The sequence below is a fragment of the Lissotriton vulgaris genome, chromosome 10 (genome assembly GCF_964263255.1).
Source record: "Lissotriton vulgaris chromosome 10, aLisVul1.2, whole genome shotgun sequence".
NCBI lineage: Eukaryota > Metazoa > Chordata > Amphibia > Caudata > Salamandridae > Lissotriton > Lissotriton vulgaris.
Genome location: NC_141698.1, coordinates 600,331,214 through 600,351,791, shown reverse-complemented (window position 1 = coordinate 600,351,791; position 20,578 = coordinate 600,331,214). Strand labels below are relative to the sequence as shown.

Sequence of the window (20,578 nt, the reverse complement as noted above, 5' to 3'; positions counted from 1 at the left end):
AAATCCCTTCCCAATAGACATACAGGGCTAGAATCACAAACCACAAACTGATGCTCATCGCTGTATTTCCCTATTTTCACTAGCACTGGTTCGGTCAATGGGCTTGTTATTCTCCTGTTTGCGACCCCCACCACTTGAATCGTTTCTCCTGACATTGGCAGGCCTGGAACTACGGCTGATCTCAACGTGGATCGAGTGGCCCCTGTGTCTACTAAGAAAGTCGTGGGACACCCTGCCACTTCGGCCTCGAAGTATGGTCCCCTTTGGTCCACCTCTAAGACTGCCCCGAGGGTACAGTCTTCTCTCTCTGCTCTCTGTCCCGTTAGGAGATCAACGTAGTAACACTCTTCTCCTCCTACGAAAAGAGGCATCTGTCTATAGGTCTTTCCCCCTGTCCCTATTCTGGGTGGTTGAGGGAACTGGGCTCGAGGAGCTGGGGTCCCCCCTTTGACCACCTTTCCTTGGTATGCTGTTGCCCCTTTTCCTGGAGTGTTTTGAACCTCTTCCTCCTCTATCTCTAGTTCTCCAATTTCAACGTTGTAGGGACACTCGCGTTTCCAATGTCCCACCTCGTTACATTGATGGCACTGGGTCGTCTTTTTCAATGTCGCAATGTCTACCCTAGGTCTTGAGTTGGAGTTCTTCTCATTACCTTTGTTCTGGTTATTCTGTCTCCTGCCCATGGTCCCTGTTCCCTGTTGCTGTTGTCCACCCTTACCAGCTGACTGCATCTGTACCACCATCAGTTTTTCTTTTAGCTTTTTGGCTTTTGAATCTATCTCATCACTGCAGTACCTAGCATATCTCAGAATTTCGTCCAAAGGTTTATTTTGCCAACAAATCAAGTGTTGCTGAATCATTAAACAAATATCCGGTCTTAAGCCCAAAACAAATTTAGACACAAACTGCCCTATGTCTTTAGGATCCATTACGTCCAACCCGCTATATTGTTTAAACGCCTTCAGCAATCTCTCATAATATTCATGAACTGTCTCCTTGGGTTCCTGCCTAGTTCGATCTATTTTGACCCAATCTATGTCCTGCATTGGCACCTTTTCCTTCAGCCAAGTCATCACTCTCTCATATTTTGTCATTACTGTCTCGGACGGTCCATTAGTCCGTGCATCTCTTTCTGGTTCTGATGTGGGCCATTCAGCACTAACCTTACATGCTGACCACAAGTCTCCTGCTACCACAATGTCAAACAGGGTGTTCAGGTCAACCCAGAGTACTTTGGAGATTTTTACGAACCTCTCTACCTGCTTGTACCATTCCACTGGATTCTCCCTCAATTTAGGGAAGGAATTGGTAAAGGCAGCTAAGTCCCCCCTACTCCAGGGCACATGCACGTAGCTCCCGTTTGCAACCTCACGCAAAGGGTATGCCTCTATCTTCTGCAGCCCTCCCTCTGGGGACATCCCAAGTGTGCTTCTCCTGACGGTCCCTTTCTTGGACCATCTTTCTTCCCATTTATCCAGCGCTCTCCATGTTCTTATTCCAGTGATCAATTCCCTTATGTGTGTTTTTAATCCTATTGTTCTTCTCTCATCTAGGTCCTGATCTGAATAATGTAGCCTGTGGTTACCCTGTAATGCTTTGGTCCTTGACAAGTCTACCATGTATTTTCCTGCCAGTTCGACTAATTTCTCATGTGCTGCTCTCGCTTTCCGAGTGATGTCCTTTGCCATGAACAGTACTTCATCCTGCTCGTACATGTCCATTCTCTCCAAAGGCAAAGTACCATCTACCATGTCATCCAGATCTGATTTTAAACTGGCGACATCAAGTCTCTTTGCTTTTATCTCGGCTCGCAGTATGTCTTTCTTAGGGTGTTCATTGATATCTCTCCCATCCCAGCTCCGAGTCCTACGCCTAGGCTCAGGGGTGTTAAGGAGAATCCTCCCTTGTTCCCATCTTTCTAAATCCCATGCTCTGCCATCTTCCCTTGGAGGGTGGTGGAACACCGTCCTGTTTCCCCCAATTTCATTTTGTCCATTCTGCCTGTTTTCCCTAGCCCCACGATAGGATTCTCTGCTGTTCTCCACACTGTCGCTATTCCCTCGTTGCCTAGTGTCACTCAGTACCTGGTAAGCTCCTTCTCGGCTCCACATGTCCCCGGTATTCCGTTCATGTCCGTGATTACAGGGGTCATGGCGAGACCTCTCGCAACTCTCGTTTTGTCCACTATTGCCAGACGCATAGTGGGTGCACTTAAAGCTGTCCCTGTACTCCTGCGTTCTCCTATCCCCTTCGCTGTGAACGGGGCGGGACACCCCCCCACACTCAGGGCTCCTGTTTTCCAGTACTGGTCTACCTCCACTCCTGGTATGACGAGTATCTCCTCTACTTTCCTGACCCTTCCCGTCCCACTCCGGACTGCTTTCGTCAGCCCCGCAGTGAGTCCGGATCCTGCTATCTTGGCTTTCCCTTTCAGCTTCCGCTGCTATCAAGCTCTTGTGAGCCTCTACTGCCGCATCCCATTCCTTCATGTACTCTCTTAGCTCCTGGAAGGATTTCGGCTCTGATCCCCTCAGATCCACCGGCCATCTCGGGCCCTCCTGATCTCCTGTGGGATCTACTGCTGTATGTACTGGGGTGCTCCAATCCCTTGGTCCTGGCAGCTGTCTTGGGGAATTGATTGTATCGTTCCTCCTCGCCATTTCTGCTCTCTCCCTGTCCAATCGTACCTGTTCCTCCCCTCTGGCTCTCTCTGGGTCATAAATCGATACTATAGGACCTATAGTAACAGGTACTTGCAGGGCGTCTGGTAGTGCATAGGATGTGGCACGCTCCGTTTCTGACACCTTTTGTACCACAAACCTTCCGACTACCTTCTGCACCGGACTAGGTTGAGGCAATTCTTTACTTGCAGTGGGATCCCAAACTGTGCTAGGAAGCGGTCTATACTCCCCTATGTCAGCCCCCCTTCTCTGCTGGGCTCGGCATTTTCTGTCTCTCTATTGTACGGGGGTGGCCTATCTGTTAGCAACCTATTTATCAGGCTGTCCTCTGTCTCGCTCTCATCATCTTCCTCTAATGGGCTCCTGTTTCCCGCCACCTCTATCACTGGGTACAGTTTGTTTACTTCAAGGTTATGCACTCTCCATCTTTTAGCATCCGCATCCCATTTGGCATCCTGCACTGCTCTTACCGATCGTTTCACCCTTTCTTGACGCCTGTTCTGGTTCCTATCGTGCGCCGCCCTAATCCATGCATTAAGGGCTTCAAACTGGGTCGGTCTAGGCAGAGGTCTCATTGAGGTCATAACTGCTTTTAACTGATGTAATATCTCTAATCTAAACGTCCCATACTTTGGAAACGTCAGTTCCTCATTCCCTTCCGTAATCTTGCACCAATTTGAAATCCACAATATAGTATGCAACCCAACATTCGTCGCCATATAATTAGCCGGCGTACCCTCCGGCGGGGCCTCTTCCCCATCATAAGATCTCCACCTCTCTCTCTTAAACATCGCTCTTAACCATTTAAAACACTTCATGATCAGATGTACAATTTCCTGCTTCGCTATTCTGTTTACTTCCTGGTGACAATCCGCCAATCCTAGCGCGGCTTTGCTAGCTGGCCTATCACAGCGTGGTCTCACCCCTACCGGCCAATCCCAGCGCGGCACTTTCTGACGTCACTCGTCTCCCCTTCGCAGCAGTTCCCCTCCTTTCTCAGCTCGTCTCCCGGTCACGCATGCGTCTCATTCATACACTGAAAGGTGATTACTTCCGACCAAACGATCACTTCTCTTGCCTGTGCGTCCACAGTTTATCTGTAATTGTCACCACAACTGACGAAATGCCTTTCCAGGCAATCGTCTCTCTGATAGGTTGCTTACACACAGTAACTTCCGACCAGCGTCCGTTACTCACACACTCACTCTTACGTTCCCCCTATCACGGTCCTGCGGGCGATCAATGGTACCTCATGACCCCCTTCACACTGGTTGACAATTACTCTGGATGTCCGATACACCCGAACCACTTAAGCTCTCTTCTGAACTTAAGATTTGCACCGGTTGCGCGCGCTCACAACCTGTTCCACAGTCACACTACAGGCATTCAACTCCGCAAGACATTACAACATAGATACAACACAAAACACCGCAATCTAACACGCATGACCCTTTATACTCACTCTCGACCGATACTGCTGCTTTTCTTTCTCGCGCCGTCAGCACCCTCTTCGGCGGGCGGTTCTTCTGATCATCGATCTCTAGGGGCCTTGGGGTAATCTAACCTGGCCTAGATCACCTTCCTCAAGAAGGCAACCATCCTCTATAGCTACCAACTGGGAGGGCGGGATTTTTGATCTCTAGTTTACCACTCCAGATCTAAACCCCATTCAGGTCGACTGAATCTTTATTGCCTGTCATTGAGGAAAGAAAGTGCATCCAATACCAGGTTAGTTTGACTAATAATGGGCTCGACTCTGAAAAACCACATACTACTTCTAAGTTTCAAAGGTTTATTATAGAGTCAATGATAACTGCAAATACAGGCATCTCAAAACGAGATTCAAAAGATATATGGGCACTAATACAAACATATGTTCTCTAAAAGCTCTTAGGCGACCAAAGAAGAACACCAAAACTAATTCCAGAATCATCAGGGTTGCAAGAATAGACACAAATTGTAATCTATCCGTCATTTACAAAGGAAGGAAGGAATCAGGTTAGGCTGTCCCTACTCTGTACTGGATGGTATCCCTACTTAACAAAATCCCAACCCATCAAAGGTGTCAGCTGTGAATGACTTCCTAAGAAGTTCACCCACTCTTAGTCTTAGGTGAAAACCTATGATCTCCAGTCATGACCCCTCTCTGCCTACCCATCCGCTCTCTGAAAGGTCCTCAGGCATCTGCTCTAACTCCACCCAGGGGTGCTGTCCCTAATACAAAATCCCAATTACAGTTGAAACGCCCCTCAAGAGACGCCCCTCACGTGGTGTCGGTTCTGGCTTTTTCCATGATGATCTTCCTTTGGGCCTCGTGTTTAGCGTTGACCTTGCTTCCCAGGCTTCTTCTCCAGCTCGCCGATACCCCCGAAACATTCCTGAATCCTCCTCCATGTCTGTACCAGTCTCCTCGAACAGAGCTCTATTCATCAAACTTTAATTGGAACCCCCCTCGCACCTGCAGACAGACATCCGCAACTTGGATCCCAATTCTCATAGACTTCTAACAGAAGTTTGCAACTTATTTCTCGACACAACTCGACATGTACCAGCACGTGCAAATCAGAAAAACCTTTTTATCTCTTCAGGCCTACAGCCATTCTTGCAGAGGTTTTATTCTCTTCAAATCCTTTCGTGAATTAAAATAACATGTTAACACCTTATTCTTTGATTATGAGAAACACTTCTATGAAATATAAATCTAACGAATAAACAGAATTACTAAATAACATTAGTGCAATCCATGTCATGTATAAGTGTACATTTCCAATCCTCTCTGCCCTGGCCATGAGGCCTGTTCCCTTCTAGGCTTTGCAGCATGACATTCCTCCGTTAGCAGCTACATAACATGGATCCTGATTAATCACGTCTAATAAGACTAAATATTTTCCACACATTTCTGCGTCAGTCCCACTTCTATATATAAAATTTCTATGTTAACTACACAAGTCTAAGTATAGGTGAATGTATTTTCAACACTTACAAGCACTTCTATTATGGTTGTGCGACCGACTTGTACTTATGGTGCACTCATGCATTTTGTTCAGTTTGCGCTCTCTCACCAGCAATGGTCAAATCGTAGCGGGGTAAGTCCTCAAATCACAGACAGTATGACCAGAGAATTATGCGTCCATGGCTCAAAAACAAAGTGAGGGAATAAAAGTTATTTTTACAGTGACAGAATATATCCTCTCAAGTGAACTTGAAATACTGATGGAACTAAGTCACGTATATCGTGCTGTAAACCTTTTTCAATATGTGGCTTGGCTTTCTACTATGGTAAGATAAAGGTCCCCTGGACTGCTTGTTTTAAAAATAGGACCTTGAATGCTCACCACGCTTAGTGGCATGCTTAATCATCAGGGTAGCTCCCCACCAGCAACACATCTTGTGGCTGTTTGGCTTATCATAGTTCTGTATCTGTGAGTTATTGGTAACAACAATTTGAGAGAGAGGGAAACACCGGGACACTCTCAGTCCCCCAGGTAAATTGTACTCAAACAACAGAAGAGTGTCAAACGCAACTAAAATGTATGTGTGTAAGCACAGAAACAGAGAATGAATCAACCTAAATAGGTCGCATTGGACATCATTAGGGATTTTTTAGGAAGCCCTCACTCACCACCCTGGGTGGTGACATGCTTCATCATCGGGCCCACCAGGAGAAGCCGAATGCCTCCCTTGTGTGCTACAATGCCAGGATACTGCAGAGCTGGTTTTTTGTGACAATAGTGTGAAAAATCAGTGATATTAAAAATGTCCAAGCACTGTACCATACAAAAGTTGTATTCAATGGTCAGCCTGACATGGTTAAAAATATGTGTGGGAAATCTACCAAATAATGTTTTGGATGTTTCCACTTAGTGGATCCACGAGGTCCGGTTGCAGGAGACGCTAGGTGCTGAGTTGGTGCTGGGCTGCAGGCGGTGTGCCATTGTCTCCCCCATCCCCTCCCAAGACCTATGGGGTGTGGATCTTTTAATTAACAAACTATACAGGTTCCTCTCAAACAGAGGTAAATCCCACAACTTGATGGTTTGTTTTTTGCACCTTTTCATTTTTACATTCTATTTTAACTTTCACGTCCTCTGGTAAGGGTGGGCCTTAGCGCACTCAAACCGCCGAGGTACACAACTAACGGTCCTGAAGAAAGCCCAGTAAAACTACACATTAAAGGGCAGAAACATGTCGACCCCACTCTAAGTGGAAAAATCCAAAACATTATTTGGTAGGTTTCCCACACATATTTTTAACCATGTCAGGCTGACCATTGAATAAAACTTTTGTATGGGACAGTCCTTTGACATTTTTAATATGACTGATTTTTCACATTATTGTCTCAAAAAACCAGCTCCGCAGTATCCTGGCGTTGTAGCACACCAGGGAGGCATTCGGCTTCTCCTGGTGGGCCCGATGATGAAGCATGTCACCACCCAGGGTGGTGAGTGAGGGCTTCCTAAAAAATCCCTAATGACGTCCAATGCGACCTATTTAGGTTGATTCATTCTCTGTTCCTGTGCTTACACACATACATTTTTGTTGCGTTTGACACTCTTCTGTTCTGTGAGTTATTGGCCATATGCTGCTGGGTGTTTAGTCTTTGTTAGTGTGTGGTTTGCTTTATATGTTAAAATTGCTGTAAGTGAACAAATATTTTCTTACCAACACATTCAAGGTTAAAAGAATATAGTTTGAAAGGGTAGGGATTCATTTTGAATGTCTCCCGCCTTGCTAACTTTCTGGTCGACAATTTTCTTTATTTTCTTTTCTGACCACTCCGTCACAGGACATTCTTCATTATCACAATAGAACCCTAACCCTAGTGTTGTGGTGCTAAAGGAAAAAAAAGTGAAAAACCTTTAAATCACGGATATACAGGAATGTCTTGGACCTTTGATACTTTTCAAGTCTAAGCCTGTTTGTAAAGTTTAAACGGGTGAAGGTAGGGTACATTTCTTCCCTATTTGGGATGATAATCGTGACTCAATTGCTTGGCAGCCTAGTCCATTATCCTGACATTGTTCCTGTCAGTCTTGATACCCAAGGTCCAGGACATTTCTCTGCACCCCCAACATACAGGTTTTCGACTTTTGTCTTAATTTTTTCACTAAGTGCTATGAGGAAGGAGACAAACTGGTAGTGAGTAACTCATAGGAGGATTAATACAACAATGTGATGTGTAATGTGTGAATAAAGACTGGTCCTTTAATTGTACTTTACATGATAATGTTTAGATATCTGGCAATAAAGACTTCAGTTTCAAAATGAGATGAAGGACAATTTTTAGGCATTTGTTATGACTTCATATAATTGCTTATCCCATGGAGAATGACGTATGCGACTATAGAGTTGTTTCACATTTTAATCTGAATGGGTCTTCATCAGGAATGAGTGGGTGTAATGTTTCACTTTGGAGACGTGACCCACCCACAGAAGTATGGTAAATGTATGACACTAGAACCTGTGATTGCCACAAACTCATAACCTTCCGAGGGTAGAACAAATCATTTATGGTTATTAATAATTAGTGTCGCTGTTCTCATATTTTCTGATTTTGTATAGTGGGTAAGCCCCGATAGACATTAATTCTGTTATAATGAGAAAAGTCAATATGGGCCAAATGGTTGCTTAATATTATTTATAGCAAGCTTAAAAAGCATTCCGCAAGCCAATAGGTCTTACATTTTGCTAGAGGAAATGCATAGTAATAAATGGGCAATTCTGTGTGGGTGTTGACCCTAGCTGTACTAGGAAGAAATGCCCACAGTGAAATATAATCTCAGGCTACAGTAACATGGGGCTTTGTTTAGCAAAGTACACAGAAGGGTTAAGCTACTAGACAAACAATAAAGTTTGTGGTGAACTTAAAAGGCATGTCTCGGAAAATATTGCATAGTAATGAAAGGGGCGGTATTTTTGGGTAAGGAAGCCTGGCTGTGTGCTCAGCTTTACTCTGTAAACAAAAAGCAGAAAACCCAAAAGCATGTTGTCATGATACAAAAAAGGCATGATTCAGAAATTAAAATATCATTGTGTCAGTAAAATAAATGCATCAAAGGACACACACTTCCGCCTATTTAAAAGCTATGGGTCATGCCACATACACAGTGTAACCAAAGGAACTGCTTTGTAGCTCCTCACAAAACATAATAACAACAGACATTGGACAATGTAACCATCCACGAAATATCTTGGCCTTCATGGACAGCCTACCCAAGAAATGGAAAACGTTGACAGGTGAGTGTTATGACTTTAGGCTTGATGCAGAGGGAAGATGCTAACCACTGAGGATGTTGAGGAATGTGTGGGATGCGGTTCAAGGCCTATGCTTGAAAACAAAATGTCATATCTTAACACCGTTTCCTGTGGGATATGGTGATGGCATTAATATTTGGTATTTTTGTTATGCAAACTTGTAAAATTGCTGTTTTTTTAAATATTTTCAGGTGTTAGTCGTTTCAAATGCAGGCAGAAAGAACACTTCAGCCGGAGAGATTGTAAATCTCATTTCTTCTGATGTGCAGAAACTGGTCGACCTTTCTTCCTCTTTAAATTATGTATGGGCGGCACCTTTGACCATCGCGGTGGCTATGTATTTCCTGGGGAAGGTAAGACCCGTTTCTTCAGAATCAGTTGTCGGCATTGGTGGTAATCAAGTTATTGCGGAAGCAGCTGCTTGTTGTGCCTTTTAATTGCAATAGCAACAAAGAAAATGTCTCTGATAGGAATCAATTGTTATTGAGAAATTCCAGCTAATTAAATAAAAACCTAGGTAATTCGTCTGATTATGATACAGTAACACTAAAAATCACTGTTGACGCGCACAGCATTCTCAAGGGCTGTCCTTGAAGAAGAAAAGGCTTCTTAACTACGAAATCTTTCCATTATGTCCAAGACTGCTCTAGGACATAAAGGTTTGATGTGAGTCATGGATTCTAATTTCTTAACTTTATTTCTTTGTTTTATTAATCTTTTGATTTAGCTTGTAAATTGTATTTTTTTAAGGGCATATAACTTTATTAGAATTTTAAAAGCGAGTTTCTATGTCAGATACATTTTGTAGATTTGTGTGAATTAAGCACACAGTTGACTGTCGAGTTTACAGCATATGCGTACATTGAAACCATTAGAAACGAACCTGTATGCACAGAAAACAGCAATCTAGATTCTTAGATTCAGGAATTCTGGAGTTTTCCATACGGAAATTCACATGTTTTTAAGGGACCTCCTATCGAGTGTTGCTTTCTGCAAGTGTAAGTGAGGATTAATGTCTGTAAAAGAGGGTAACTGGGGGCGATGGCAGTTGTGAAAAATCTATGAAGGCATCAAAAGCGGAAACATTTTGATATTCACAAACACAAGGGCGGCTCCTCCGCTAAGGCGGAGGTGCATCGCCGCACTGCTTTAAAGCAGTTAAAAGTCAAAATAAAATGATAATAACGGACGTCCATTATTTTCAAGTTATTTTTGCTATTGCAGTTGCACTGCAGTGCAGCCCCGCTGATAGGACGGGCGGGCCGGCCTCCCCTGACATTGAGGTCGGAGGAGGAGTGGTGGCTGCACCTAAAGTGCGCATGAAGGTTTGGCTGGCCGTCTCGGGCTGGCCAAACCATCAAGCGCACTGTGCATGTTCTCCACAGGCTCTATTATACAGCCTTAGTGGAGTACATGCCCAACCTCTAAACCCCTGTTTGAGCACCAAACCACAGCTCTCAGACCAATCACAATGCTGCTTAAGGCAGCATTGTGATTGGTCAAGGGATTCTGGGTGGCTGTGTGCTTCCTGCTGGAGAAGAAGACACAGCGGCTACGACCGCAACCTCCAGGTAAGTTTTCTTTTCTTTTTTCTTATTTTTCATTTTTAGTTCCCTCCCCCCTCTGCTTCCTGCCCCCCACACCTGTTTGGTAGCAGCCACTACTGCACAAACACCTTTTCCATGCGTTGTCCAACCCAAGAGGAACATGAAAATGCACTCCAATAAAGTGTAGGAGTTAGTGTGTTCACATGACTGGACAGGGTGTAAAGTAGTTTAATGATGACAGGCAGCAGGTGTGCTTAGTGGTATTCGTGTTTATTTGCATATAATAATATCTATACCGAGGAGTGCCGGCCGGCGCTCTGCTCCGTGTAATTACCAGCGCTCTACTGGATGCGCGCGCATCCGGCGCCAACATGGCCGTCGCACGTCACGCGAGCGTGACGTGCGTAGACTAGAACGTTACATATCTCCCCCTTTTACCAATGTCTTAGTAGTCACTTACATGTCGTTGTCCATCTCAAAATCTCGAAATCTGGAGGGTCTTACCACTTGCCTTCCACTCCTGGTTATTCTACCAGAGTTCTCTTGCGTGCCTTGTAACTGCGTTCCACTTCCTGTCATGTGTTCACTTACTGCTCCATCGCCGTTAGTCTCTTCTCCCAACTGGTCCTTCTCTGCTCCTTGCCTCTCAGTTCCTTCTTCACTTACTCGCACCCTCTCCGCACTTACTCCATTGCCTTGTTCACTTCCACTTTGTCCACTGTCTACGTTCGATTCATCCCAGTCTTCACTCTCGGTTCCAAATCGTTCCCATCTCAATATCTTGTTGCATCGGGCCATGCGGTCCTGTGACCACACATTACCATCGCTCAGCAAAGCCGCTCGATCGTATTCTTCCTTGACTTGCATTGGCTTGCTATTCTTGCTGTCCCCTTTCTTTTGTAGAGTGGCTAGCTTTACTCTCACCCACTCTCCCTTTTCCAAGCCAGTCTCTTTCACATTTCTCCGTTTGTTGTAGTGGTTTGTGTAGATTGTTTGTGCTCTCTCAAGATTGGCTCTTACTACTGCAGGGGACCACTCGCTGGTTACCACCTTTTCCTTCCAAATCCTGTTGTCATGCGTGAAGGGTTCACGTCCTCTCAATATTTGAAACGGGCTGTACCCCGTGCCTGTGGGAGTTATTCTGTAGGCCCACAACATGTTCTCTAATGCTTTCTCCCAGTCCTTGTTGCCGGATATGGCAGCTTGTATGGCTCCCATCACTACTCTGTTAAAGCGTTCTACTAGGCCATTGCCAGCTGGGTGGTAAATTGCAGTGTGTCTGATGGTGATGCCATTTCTCGCCATAAATTGATTCCATCTCTCCGATGTGAACTGTGGGCCATTATCGCCTAAGATGATCTTGGGAATTCCTTCCCTTGTGAACGTTTCGGACAGGAACTTCAGGATGTTCTCAGTGTCCATGGACTCTCCCACCTTCAACTCTGGCCACTTGGAGTATCGATCAATGAGTACACACACATATTTCTGCATGCCCTGAACATCTAGTACTGGTCCCAAAATGTCTATGGACAGCTCTTCCCACGGGTTGGAGGGAGAATCGAACTTTCCAAGAGCTGGGCGAAGTGGTTTCAATGTCTTGTCGGCTCCTTGGCATTGTGGACACTCCCGGACATGCCTTTCTGCTCTTATGTCCATACCTGCCCACCAGTAGTTTTGTTTCGATCGGGCCTTGAGTTTACCTATGCCCAAATGGCCTTCATGTAGCAAGTCCAGTAACTTGTTGATGAGGTTCCTTGGGGGAATCACCTTGTCTCCTCTGTAGATGAATATCCCCTTGTCTCCTACTGACAGTTCCTCCTTCACTTCGTAATATGGCCTGATACTCGTCTTCATGTTTCTCTTGTCTGGCCATCCTTGTATGACGTGCATCTTCACTTCCTTTATATCGGTGTCTTCTTCATATGCTTCTGTCCATTCTTGTTGACTGATCAGCTTCTCCTGGTCTTCTATGAGAGCTACCATCTCCCCTCTGTCTGCAGGGTCTTCCTCTCCGGGTTCCATGGCCGCTGCTCTACTCAAGTAGTCCGCCACTCGGTTCCGGTTCCCCGGGATGTACTCCACGTCGTACCTGAATTCAAGCAACTTTAAGGACATTTTGGATATCCTGGGTGTGGCGCTGGCATGTCCGCACGATGTCAATACCTTTACCAACGGCTTGTGGTCGGTCTTGAGCAGGAACCGGGTACCCCACAAGAATTGCCGGAACCTCGCCATGGCCCATACTACCGCTAGCATCTCTTTCTCAATGACACTGTATTTGCCTTCGGTTTCCGTCAATGCTCTAGATGCGAAGCTGATTGTCTCCATGTCCCCTCTTCCTCGGTCTTGCATGAGCACAGCGCCCAGCCCTTTATCACTTGCGTCGGTGGTGAGCACCGTGTTGCCCTGTGGGTCGTACACCTTGAGCGGTATGGCTCCTGTGACATCCTTTTTGATGGTTTCAAACTCTGCTTGGGCTTCCGGTGTCCACTGGAACGCCGTGCTCTCCCTGGTCAGCAACCTCATGTTGTAGGTCTTGGAGGCGAAGTGTACCACGAATTTACGATAGTACTCCGCCATTCCCAAGAACGACCTGACTTCTTCCTTGTTCTTGGGGGGTGGTGCTTCAGCAATGGCTTTTACATTTTCCGCCTTTGGTGTGACCCCTTGTTGTCCAATTTCATGGCCTAGGTATGTCACCAATTGTAGGCCCAAACGGCATTTCGACCATTCTGCTGTGAGGCCCTTGATTTCCAGTGTCTGTAGCACTTTCTCCAGTTTCCGGTCATGATCCTTCCTATCACACCCCATCACTAGGATGTCATCCTGGAAGTATTGGACTCCCTCGCAGCCTCTGAATAGTTGGTGCATCATCTTTTGGAAGACTGCCGCCGCCGAGGCCAGCCCGAACGGCATGCGACAGAACCGGTAGCACCCGCACGGGGTGATGAAGGATGTGAGGCTTTTGCTGTCCGGGTGCAGTGCTATTTGGTGGTAGGCCGAGGTCAAGTCAATAGTGGAGTACCACCTTACTCCTCTGGTCTTGGCTAGCATCTCCTCGATTCTGGGAAGGGGAAATTTCTCCACTACTATGTTTTTATTCAGTTCTCTCAGGTCCACACAGAGCCTGACCTTCCCGTTGGGCTTCATTACGACTACTAAGGGCGCCAGCCATTCAGCGCAGGTGATCGGTTCTATTATACCTTTCCTCTCCAATTCTTGAAGTTCCGTCTGGACTGCTTCCCTCACAGCTATTGGTACGTTTCTCACCTTGTGTGCAACTGGGATGGCTCCTTCCTTAAGCACGATCTTATGTTGAAACTTCTCCATTCTCCCCACGGTGCCTCCAAACACCTTCGGATAGTGCTCTTTCCATTTGTTCATGTCCGGTCATTCCTCCTGTTCTGTGAGTAGGATTTGTTCCTTCCCTCCGGGATCTAGTTTTATACCCAGGTCGCCTTGGTCCAACCATCCTAGTACGGATGGTCCTTTTTCCACGACGTATAGCTTGCACCATGCGGATCGGTCTCTGAACTCAAACAACAGGCGTCGGAATCCCAACATGGGAATACGATCTCCATTGTAGGTGACAGGTCGAATGTCTAATTTCTCCAAATCTGGGCCCAGCTGGGGTTGGAACTCTGCTTCCCATACTGCCCATTGAATAATGGTAAATGGAGATCCGGTGTCTGCCACCACTGTGATGGTGATGCCGCCCATGGACATGTCTAGAACAGGTTTGGTCGACCTTTTCCCGTCCACGCTCAGTACCTGGTCGTATATGCATAAGACGGTGACCACTTCTTCTTCTGTGGCTTCCTCCAGGTCTTCCTCCCCTTGCTCTACGTATTTCACCAATCCCTTTTGTTGTTTCTTCCGACACACTTTCTCGTAGTGGCCTACGATGCCGCAGTGTAGGCATTTGGCCCGGAACGCTGGACACCTCCTATCATGTGCTTTGTGGGACCAACTTCCGCACCTGTAACACGTTTTCCTGCTTTCGTTGATCGCCGGTTTCCCTTGCCATCTGTTGGTTCCCTTGGCTTCTGGTGGCTTGCTTTTCTGGTCTTTACGGTGTTCCTCTTCTTGTATCCTGTTCACCACGGTTGGGGTGGCCGCTTCCTTCTTAGTCGCATTCGCGCACCTCCGTGCGAGTTCCGCTCTCTTTACAATGACTAGCACATCTTTGAGCGTGGTGTCGCCGCTCGCCCACAGCTTGTCTTGTACGTTTGAACTCGTGGTGTGCATGACAATCTGGTCTTTGATGAACTCATCTTCCCACAGTGCGTATTTGCACGTGGCCGCTAGTCTCCTCAGGGCGGCTACGTATTCCTCGATAGTTTCTCCCGCCTTTTGTTTCCTTTGCTGGAAATTGTATCTGTCCACCGAGACGCAGATGGTGGGTCGATATCGTTCATCTAGGTCTTCCACTGCATGTGCATATACATCATCATCGGTGTCTTCTCTCTTTTTCGGTACTAGACTTTTGTAGATTCTGAGTCCCTCCGGACCCAGATTCAGCAACAGAATACGTTTCTTTCTTTGAGGGGTGAACTTTTCTTCATTTTCATCTTCCAGGACCCCTATGAAATTGTCTATGTATTCTTTCCAGTCCTCCCACTTCATCAGTGGTTCCCCTGGTTTCGGCAGGAATTGTACTGGCGCTATTGCATACCCTGCCGGTGTGCTCATCTTTACTTCCCTGGTGGCTATTATGTCGGTGCTTTTGCCAGTGGGGCTGCCTGGGGTGTTGTCCTTGAACTCTGTGCTGATATCTTCTTGGGGACTCTTAATGTTGGTCCCCTCCTCCTCCTCTTTGGTAGCCAGCGCTACTCCTCCCTGGCTTCAGTACTCCGGAATGCCACACGCGTGTCCTGTTGCTTGCAGGGTGGTCGCGCCGCTACTCTGGCCTATTCGCCGCCTCTGTGCTGCGCTGTGGCACTGCCTCGCTCCTCGGTTTCTCCGTACCTCTGGTGTGTCCTGCCGTGTCTCGGTGTTTCCTTTTCGTCGGCTGGGCAGTGCCCGGTGGATCCTGCTCGTGTCTGAGTGGGCCCAGTGGCTGTGTCCCGGTCCTCCTGTGCCTCGTGGCTGCCACGTGGGGTCGGCGATCCTATTTGTGCTCTTTGTGGTCGTCTGGCAGTGTATCCCACCCTCGTCGCCACTGTAAAGTAGTTTAATGATGACAGGGAGCAGGTGTGCTTAGTGGTATTCGTGTTTATTTGCATATAATATCTATACCGAGGAGCGCCGGCCGGCGCTCTGCTCCGTGTAATTACCAGCGCTCTACTGGATGCGCGCGCATCCGGCGCCAACATGGCCGTCGCACGTCACACGAGCGTGACGTGCGTAGACTAGAACGTTACACAGGCCACCCCGGTGGCCTGTGTAAAACCATTTAATGAGGTTTACGTAAAAAGGTTTCTTCAAGTGGGGAATCATTTTCACTTTCAAGGAAGAACGACTTTAAAAAGGTGCAGTAAGCACTTCACTCTTAGACCTCTCCTAAAAAATAGCAGAATGGTTCTCCTTTGATAAAACGTAAGTCTGTTGTAGTTTCGTCTGCCTGACATACTCCTAGAAATCTCCCACCATCAAATTGTAGTGTCCTCCCCTGCACATCAATGCGCCACACACGGAGCTTTGAATTGTACGTTTTTATTTCCCAGCACACAGCCACACTCTGCTCTCTGATTACGTCATAACCGTCAATAACCACACCGTAACACCTCCCAACCAATTACGAACTTCATCTAATGAGTCCGCCCAGAACTGCAAGGGTCCTAGCGCACATAGTCCCACGACACTACACAGATATGTCAAGGACTCATAGCGGGGCACTTTGCAAATAGTTACAAGCGATTTTAAATCTTTTTTCAATTGTATTTGTTGTGTTCCATAATGATGCGGAAATGAATGTGAGGCCAAGAACAAACATGTACTTCACGTGAAGTCAAATCTCTATATCTCTTTTGATGAGCTCAGGTTTGTCAGGGTACATCCTTTTCACAATAACAGTGCTGATTACCTCAGGCCTGAAGTGATTTGAATGTGCCTCCCAGCCAGGTACGACACACCGTTAATGCTCAATAATGCTTAACCCATATTACAAGGCACGTCCTGCCCTCAATAGATTATTACAGCGACTCAGTAGATCATGGTTCTGGCATGAGATGTTTCTCACTGCAGGGATCTCAGCAGGGGTAGTATCAAATCGCATCAATAGAGATCCCAAAGGTTCCCTGATATTTTTTGATCCGGACGTCTGTGGCCATCACCATGTACATCTCTGGTGGCTCAAGGACGTCGTTTGGGGGTCGCCAGGGGGTCGCAACTGCTGCCCCTGGCTTGCCCCTTGCTAGCCCTGGCACTGCCTTTTCGACCCCTGGCCTCAGAGGTGGCAAAATCAATGCCTAGGAACACTGGAGCAGGTCACCAACATGGACTTTATTTGGTGCTCCATTTTCATAGTTTTCTGTTAGATTTTATTGCACAAAAAGTGAATAATATTATCCACTATAGTTGCTAAAAAAAGTGGAGTATAAAAAGCTGGAATATGACCCTATCTGACAGTTACAGTAAATACAAATTATTCTAAATGATTGTTGCATTAATGCTTGTAGGTTAATGTATTTATCTCACAGAGAGTACGTGAATGTGTGTGTATGTTTAAGCACGTGTGTGTTTGTGTGTGAGCCAAAGTAAAGGTCAAATGGTGCGTGATGTTACTTCCTCTACCCCTGGCATTTTGGTGAATTGACAATGATTACAGTCTTTCCTAACCTTTTCAGGCGTATCCCTCGCTTGTCACAGTAGCGCTATCTTAGGTGAGGGCTGAACAGACTGGTTTATCCAGTTAGAGATAACAGTAAAGATTGCCTCCTAAGGCCATGACCGGGCTAGGAGAAAAAACCCTGGTGTCTGGTATCTACTGCATTGAGAGTCCTTTTTTGACATACATTACCTAAGGCATTTTTGGTTGGACTGGGTGAAATTCCATTGTATTGGAATAGTTTTGCATTACCCTTGTTACGGAGAATTCCCACAATTTCGCTATTATGCCATGTTGCATAATTACGCAATGTTCATAACAACAATTTAGCACCACACCGGAATAATGCAAACTACTAAGTAGCTGCTGTGTGCAGCCGTTTTTGAACTATTTTTAAAAACAAAAATACGACCTTGTGTCCAAAATAGACATATGGGTGGTTTTCATGCTCAAATATTGCATCAAATGCCAGTTTTGCATTTTGCATACTTACACGCAATGTCACATATTTTTTATGAAATTCCATATACTTGCACAAAAGCAAATCACATGATATTCGGAAAACTCTGGTTTTTAAGAGCATGATATATTGTATGTACAAATTTTAAATGCATGAATATGCCTGTTTTTGGAGAAAGGGACCCTTTTGAGCACATCAGATCTCCATTCGTCATCCGAAATTTGACCTGAGAGAAAGGTCATTAATACCTCCTGTCGAAACAGTTGTTTACCTGTCTGCTAAAATAATTGACTATTTAGAAAAGTGAGATGATTTTGCCAACAAGGGTGCTCCACTTCTTAGCATTGATGGAGCAATAAACACTGGCGCAGGTAGAACCCAAGTATGGTTTGTACAGAGAGTGCTTCCAGTGAAGCGTTTGTTATGATAAACAAGTGAGCCACATACATGCCCCCCAAGCTCATGGAAACATCCTGTTTTTTTAAGTAAAATCCATCGGTTCCACTGCACAGTTTTCTTGCATTGAAGCAATTGTCAAGAAGATAAAATTGAAAATAAGAGAAATTATTTTCTCACAGTTTCCAAATGCTAAAACACATTTGATGAATTTGAAACCGAGTATTTCAAAAAATCAAACGGATGAAACGCAAATTCTTATTTCTACCTTAGTGCCACATGTATTCAACCTATTTGAAATGAGTAATACGAAAACGTGTGTATCTTGCTAGCTTATTTCATGAATATGAGGCACTATATTTTGTGTCCCCATTAAACAAGTAAATGCAATCTACCGTCCTGATCTTCATTTTCTTCGATTCAACCAATGCATCTGATACTGTCGATTTACAAATGGAAATACCAAGACGGGATTCATCATGCTTTATTATTAAACTAACGAAGGTACTGATTTACAGTGCTACATAGTAAGGCTATGAAGAAGGCTACTAATTGAATGGATGTACAGGAAGCTCTCTACTGCTATGGTTGATCATTTACAAGAAGGCAAGGATTGGATGGACCTGGGGACTGAAGTATTCCATCATCCAGTGGCAATAATTTCTTCAAAGTGAGGGCAAGGGCAGAACTGCCATTGACAAAATGTGTCCCTCGAATTTGATTTAAGTGGGCTTTGCCTGCATCAGTTTGTCGTGCATTCTTCCCTGTAGATTGTACACTTCCCTCCAAATGAGCCCGCCCTGTGCACTTCCCACACCGAATGCTTCTAGCCAAGCCACCAAGGCTAAACGTGTGTTATCTGCTTAACTTCTTCATTCTGATGACCTATGACATTACCAAAAATTTGATCAGTTTGCATATGGTTGTATTCTTCAGTACTCTATTATTTTGTCATAAAATTACAATCTCATAGAGGCACACATCTTCACCATATTCATTTTGCCAGAAAACGAGGCAGGTTAGTTCTTACTCACTCTCAATCAATCAATCAATCAGTGGTTTATAAAGCGCACTACTCACCCGTGAGCGTCTCTCTAACCGGAAGTCCACTCTTGTCACAGCCTTATGCTGATTGCCTAATTCACCTTACTTTAATAGCCTCTCCTGTAACCTTTATGCCATCTATCCCACATGCCATCTCCAAACTGTCCTAATCTTGGTTGAAGGATGCCTACCTCTCGGATTTTCAAATGGCCACTGCTCTGTGGCCCAGATCAGGAGTCAGAGTGCTGTGGAGCATGCTGACCGAGGTAGCTGCTCATTGGTCGAAGGTGGGTACCTAATTACTGCCAAACAGTACTGCCTGTTTGGCGGTATTTAGGTTACTGCCTGCCTGTACAGTGCCACTGTAGGTCATACTATTTTCTTTTTACTACACTAATGCTGGAATCAAACAAGATGATAATTTAGCTTCCAGGCGCCTCAAATCAACTACTTGGAACTGGAGATGAGTGGGGAAGGGTGGTAGGGAGAACGTTCTCAAATTAATTGTTGATTGTTCTCTCTACTGCTTTCAGTGTTTTACTATGATCTTTCTCTCCCATGAAGGCTACCCTTCCCTTTGGCCTTTCCTCTCATTGTTAACATTTGGTGATCTTTCTCAAGGTGCACCTGATTTTACTTGCATGTAGGAACCTTTTATTTTATTTTTTGCCTCTGTTCTGTTTTGTTGGGCAGCAGACATAAACTCCTCAGAAAAGTGCAATAAGTAAATAAAACTGGTCTACCACTCTGTAGGCTAAGGTTCCTACATTTGTTGGCAAATGCAAAAAGAACAATTGATGGACAGAATGCAGAACAATGTCATACAATCACCCCTGTACAGAGATCTGGGCCTAAATCCCTCGTTAATTGCTTACCATGCCATTCCAGTTTGGACCCAGCCATATGCAAATCAGTCTTGACCCTGGGTCCAATGGGTACAGTCCAGCCCAAACTGCCAGGCCTGGTCCTCCCTGGACTGGAAACACGCATCCAAGGACCGGTTTCGGGCTTTCAGCTTCATCAGCCAGGATAGCTTCACTCCAGTGACATGGAGAGCACAGGACCCACGTCTGGGCTGGACGGTTCCCACAAGGAACAGGGTCAAGACTGATTTCCATATGGCTGGGTCCAAACTGGGGTGGTGTGGTGAGCAAGAGAATGATGGATTAAACCCAGACCCTTGTGACTGGGGGTGAATGTTGCATTGTCAAGCATTCCGTCCATCAATTGTTTCTTTTGCATATGTCGCCCTAAATGGGAAGGGTAGGCCCAGACGTGGGTCCCGTGCTCACTACACCACTGGATTCAAGCTAGCCTGGCTGATGAAGGGTGAAGCCCTGAAACCGGTCCCAGGATGCTTGTTTTCAGACCAGGGAGGACCTGGCTTGGCAGTTTGGGCTGGACTGTTCCACCAAGGAACAGGGTC

At 45.7% G+C, this 20,578-nt stretch overlaps 1 protein-coding gene across 1 annotated transcript in view; it reads left to right on the top strand.

The window, feature by feature from the left end:
• LOC147688567 (multidrug resistance-associated protein 1-like) overlaps nt 1-20,578 on the top strand; it is a 900,980-nt gene that overhangs the window by 342,545 nt on the left and 537,857 nt on the right. Inside the window, exon 10 of the mRNA XM_086941435.1 lies at nt 9,128-9,289. Coding sequence (XP_086797561.1) covers nt 9,128-9,289 — 162 coding nt within the window. The remainder of the gene's footprint in view (nt 1-9,127; nt 9,290-20,578) is intronic.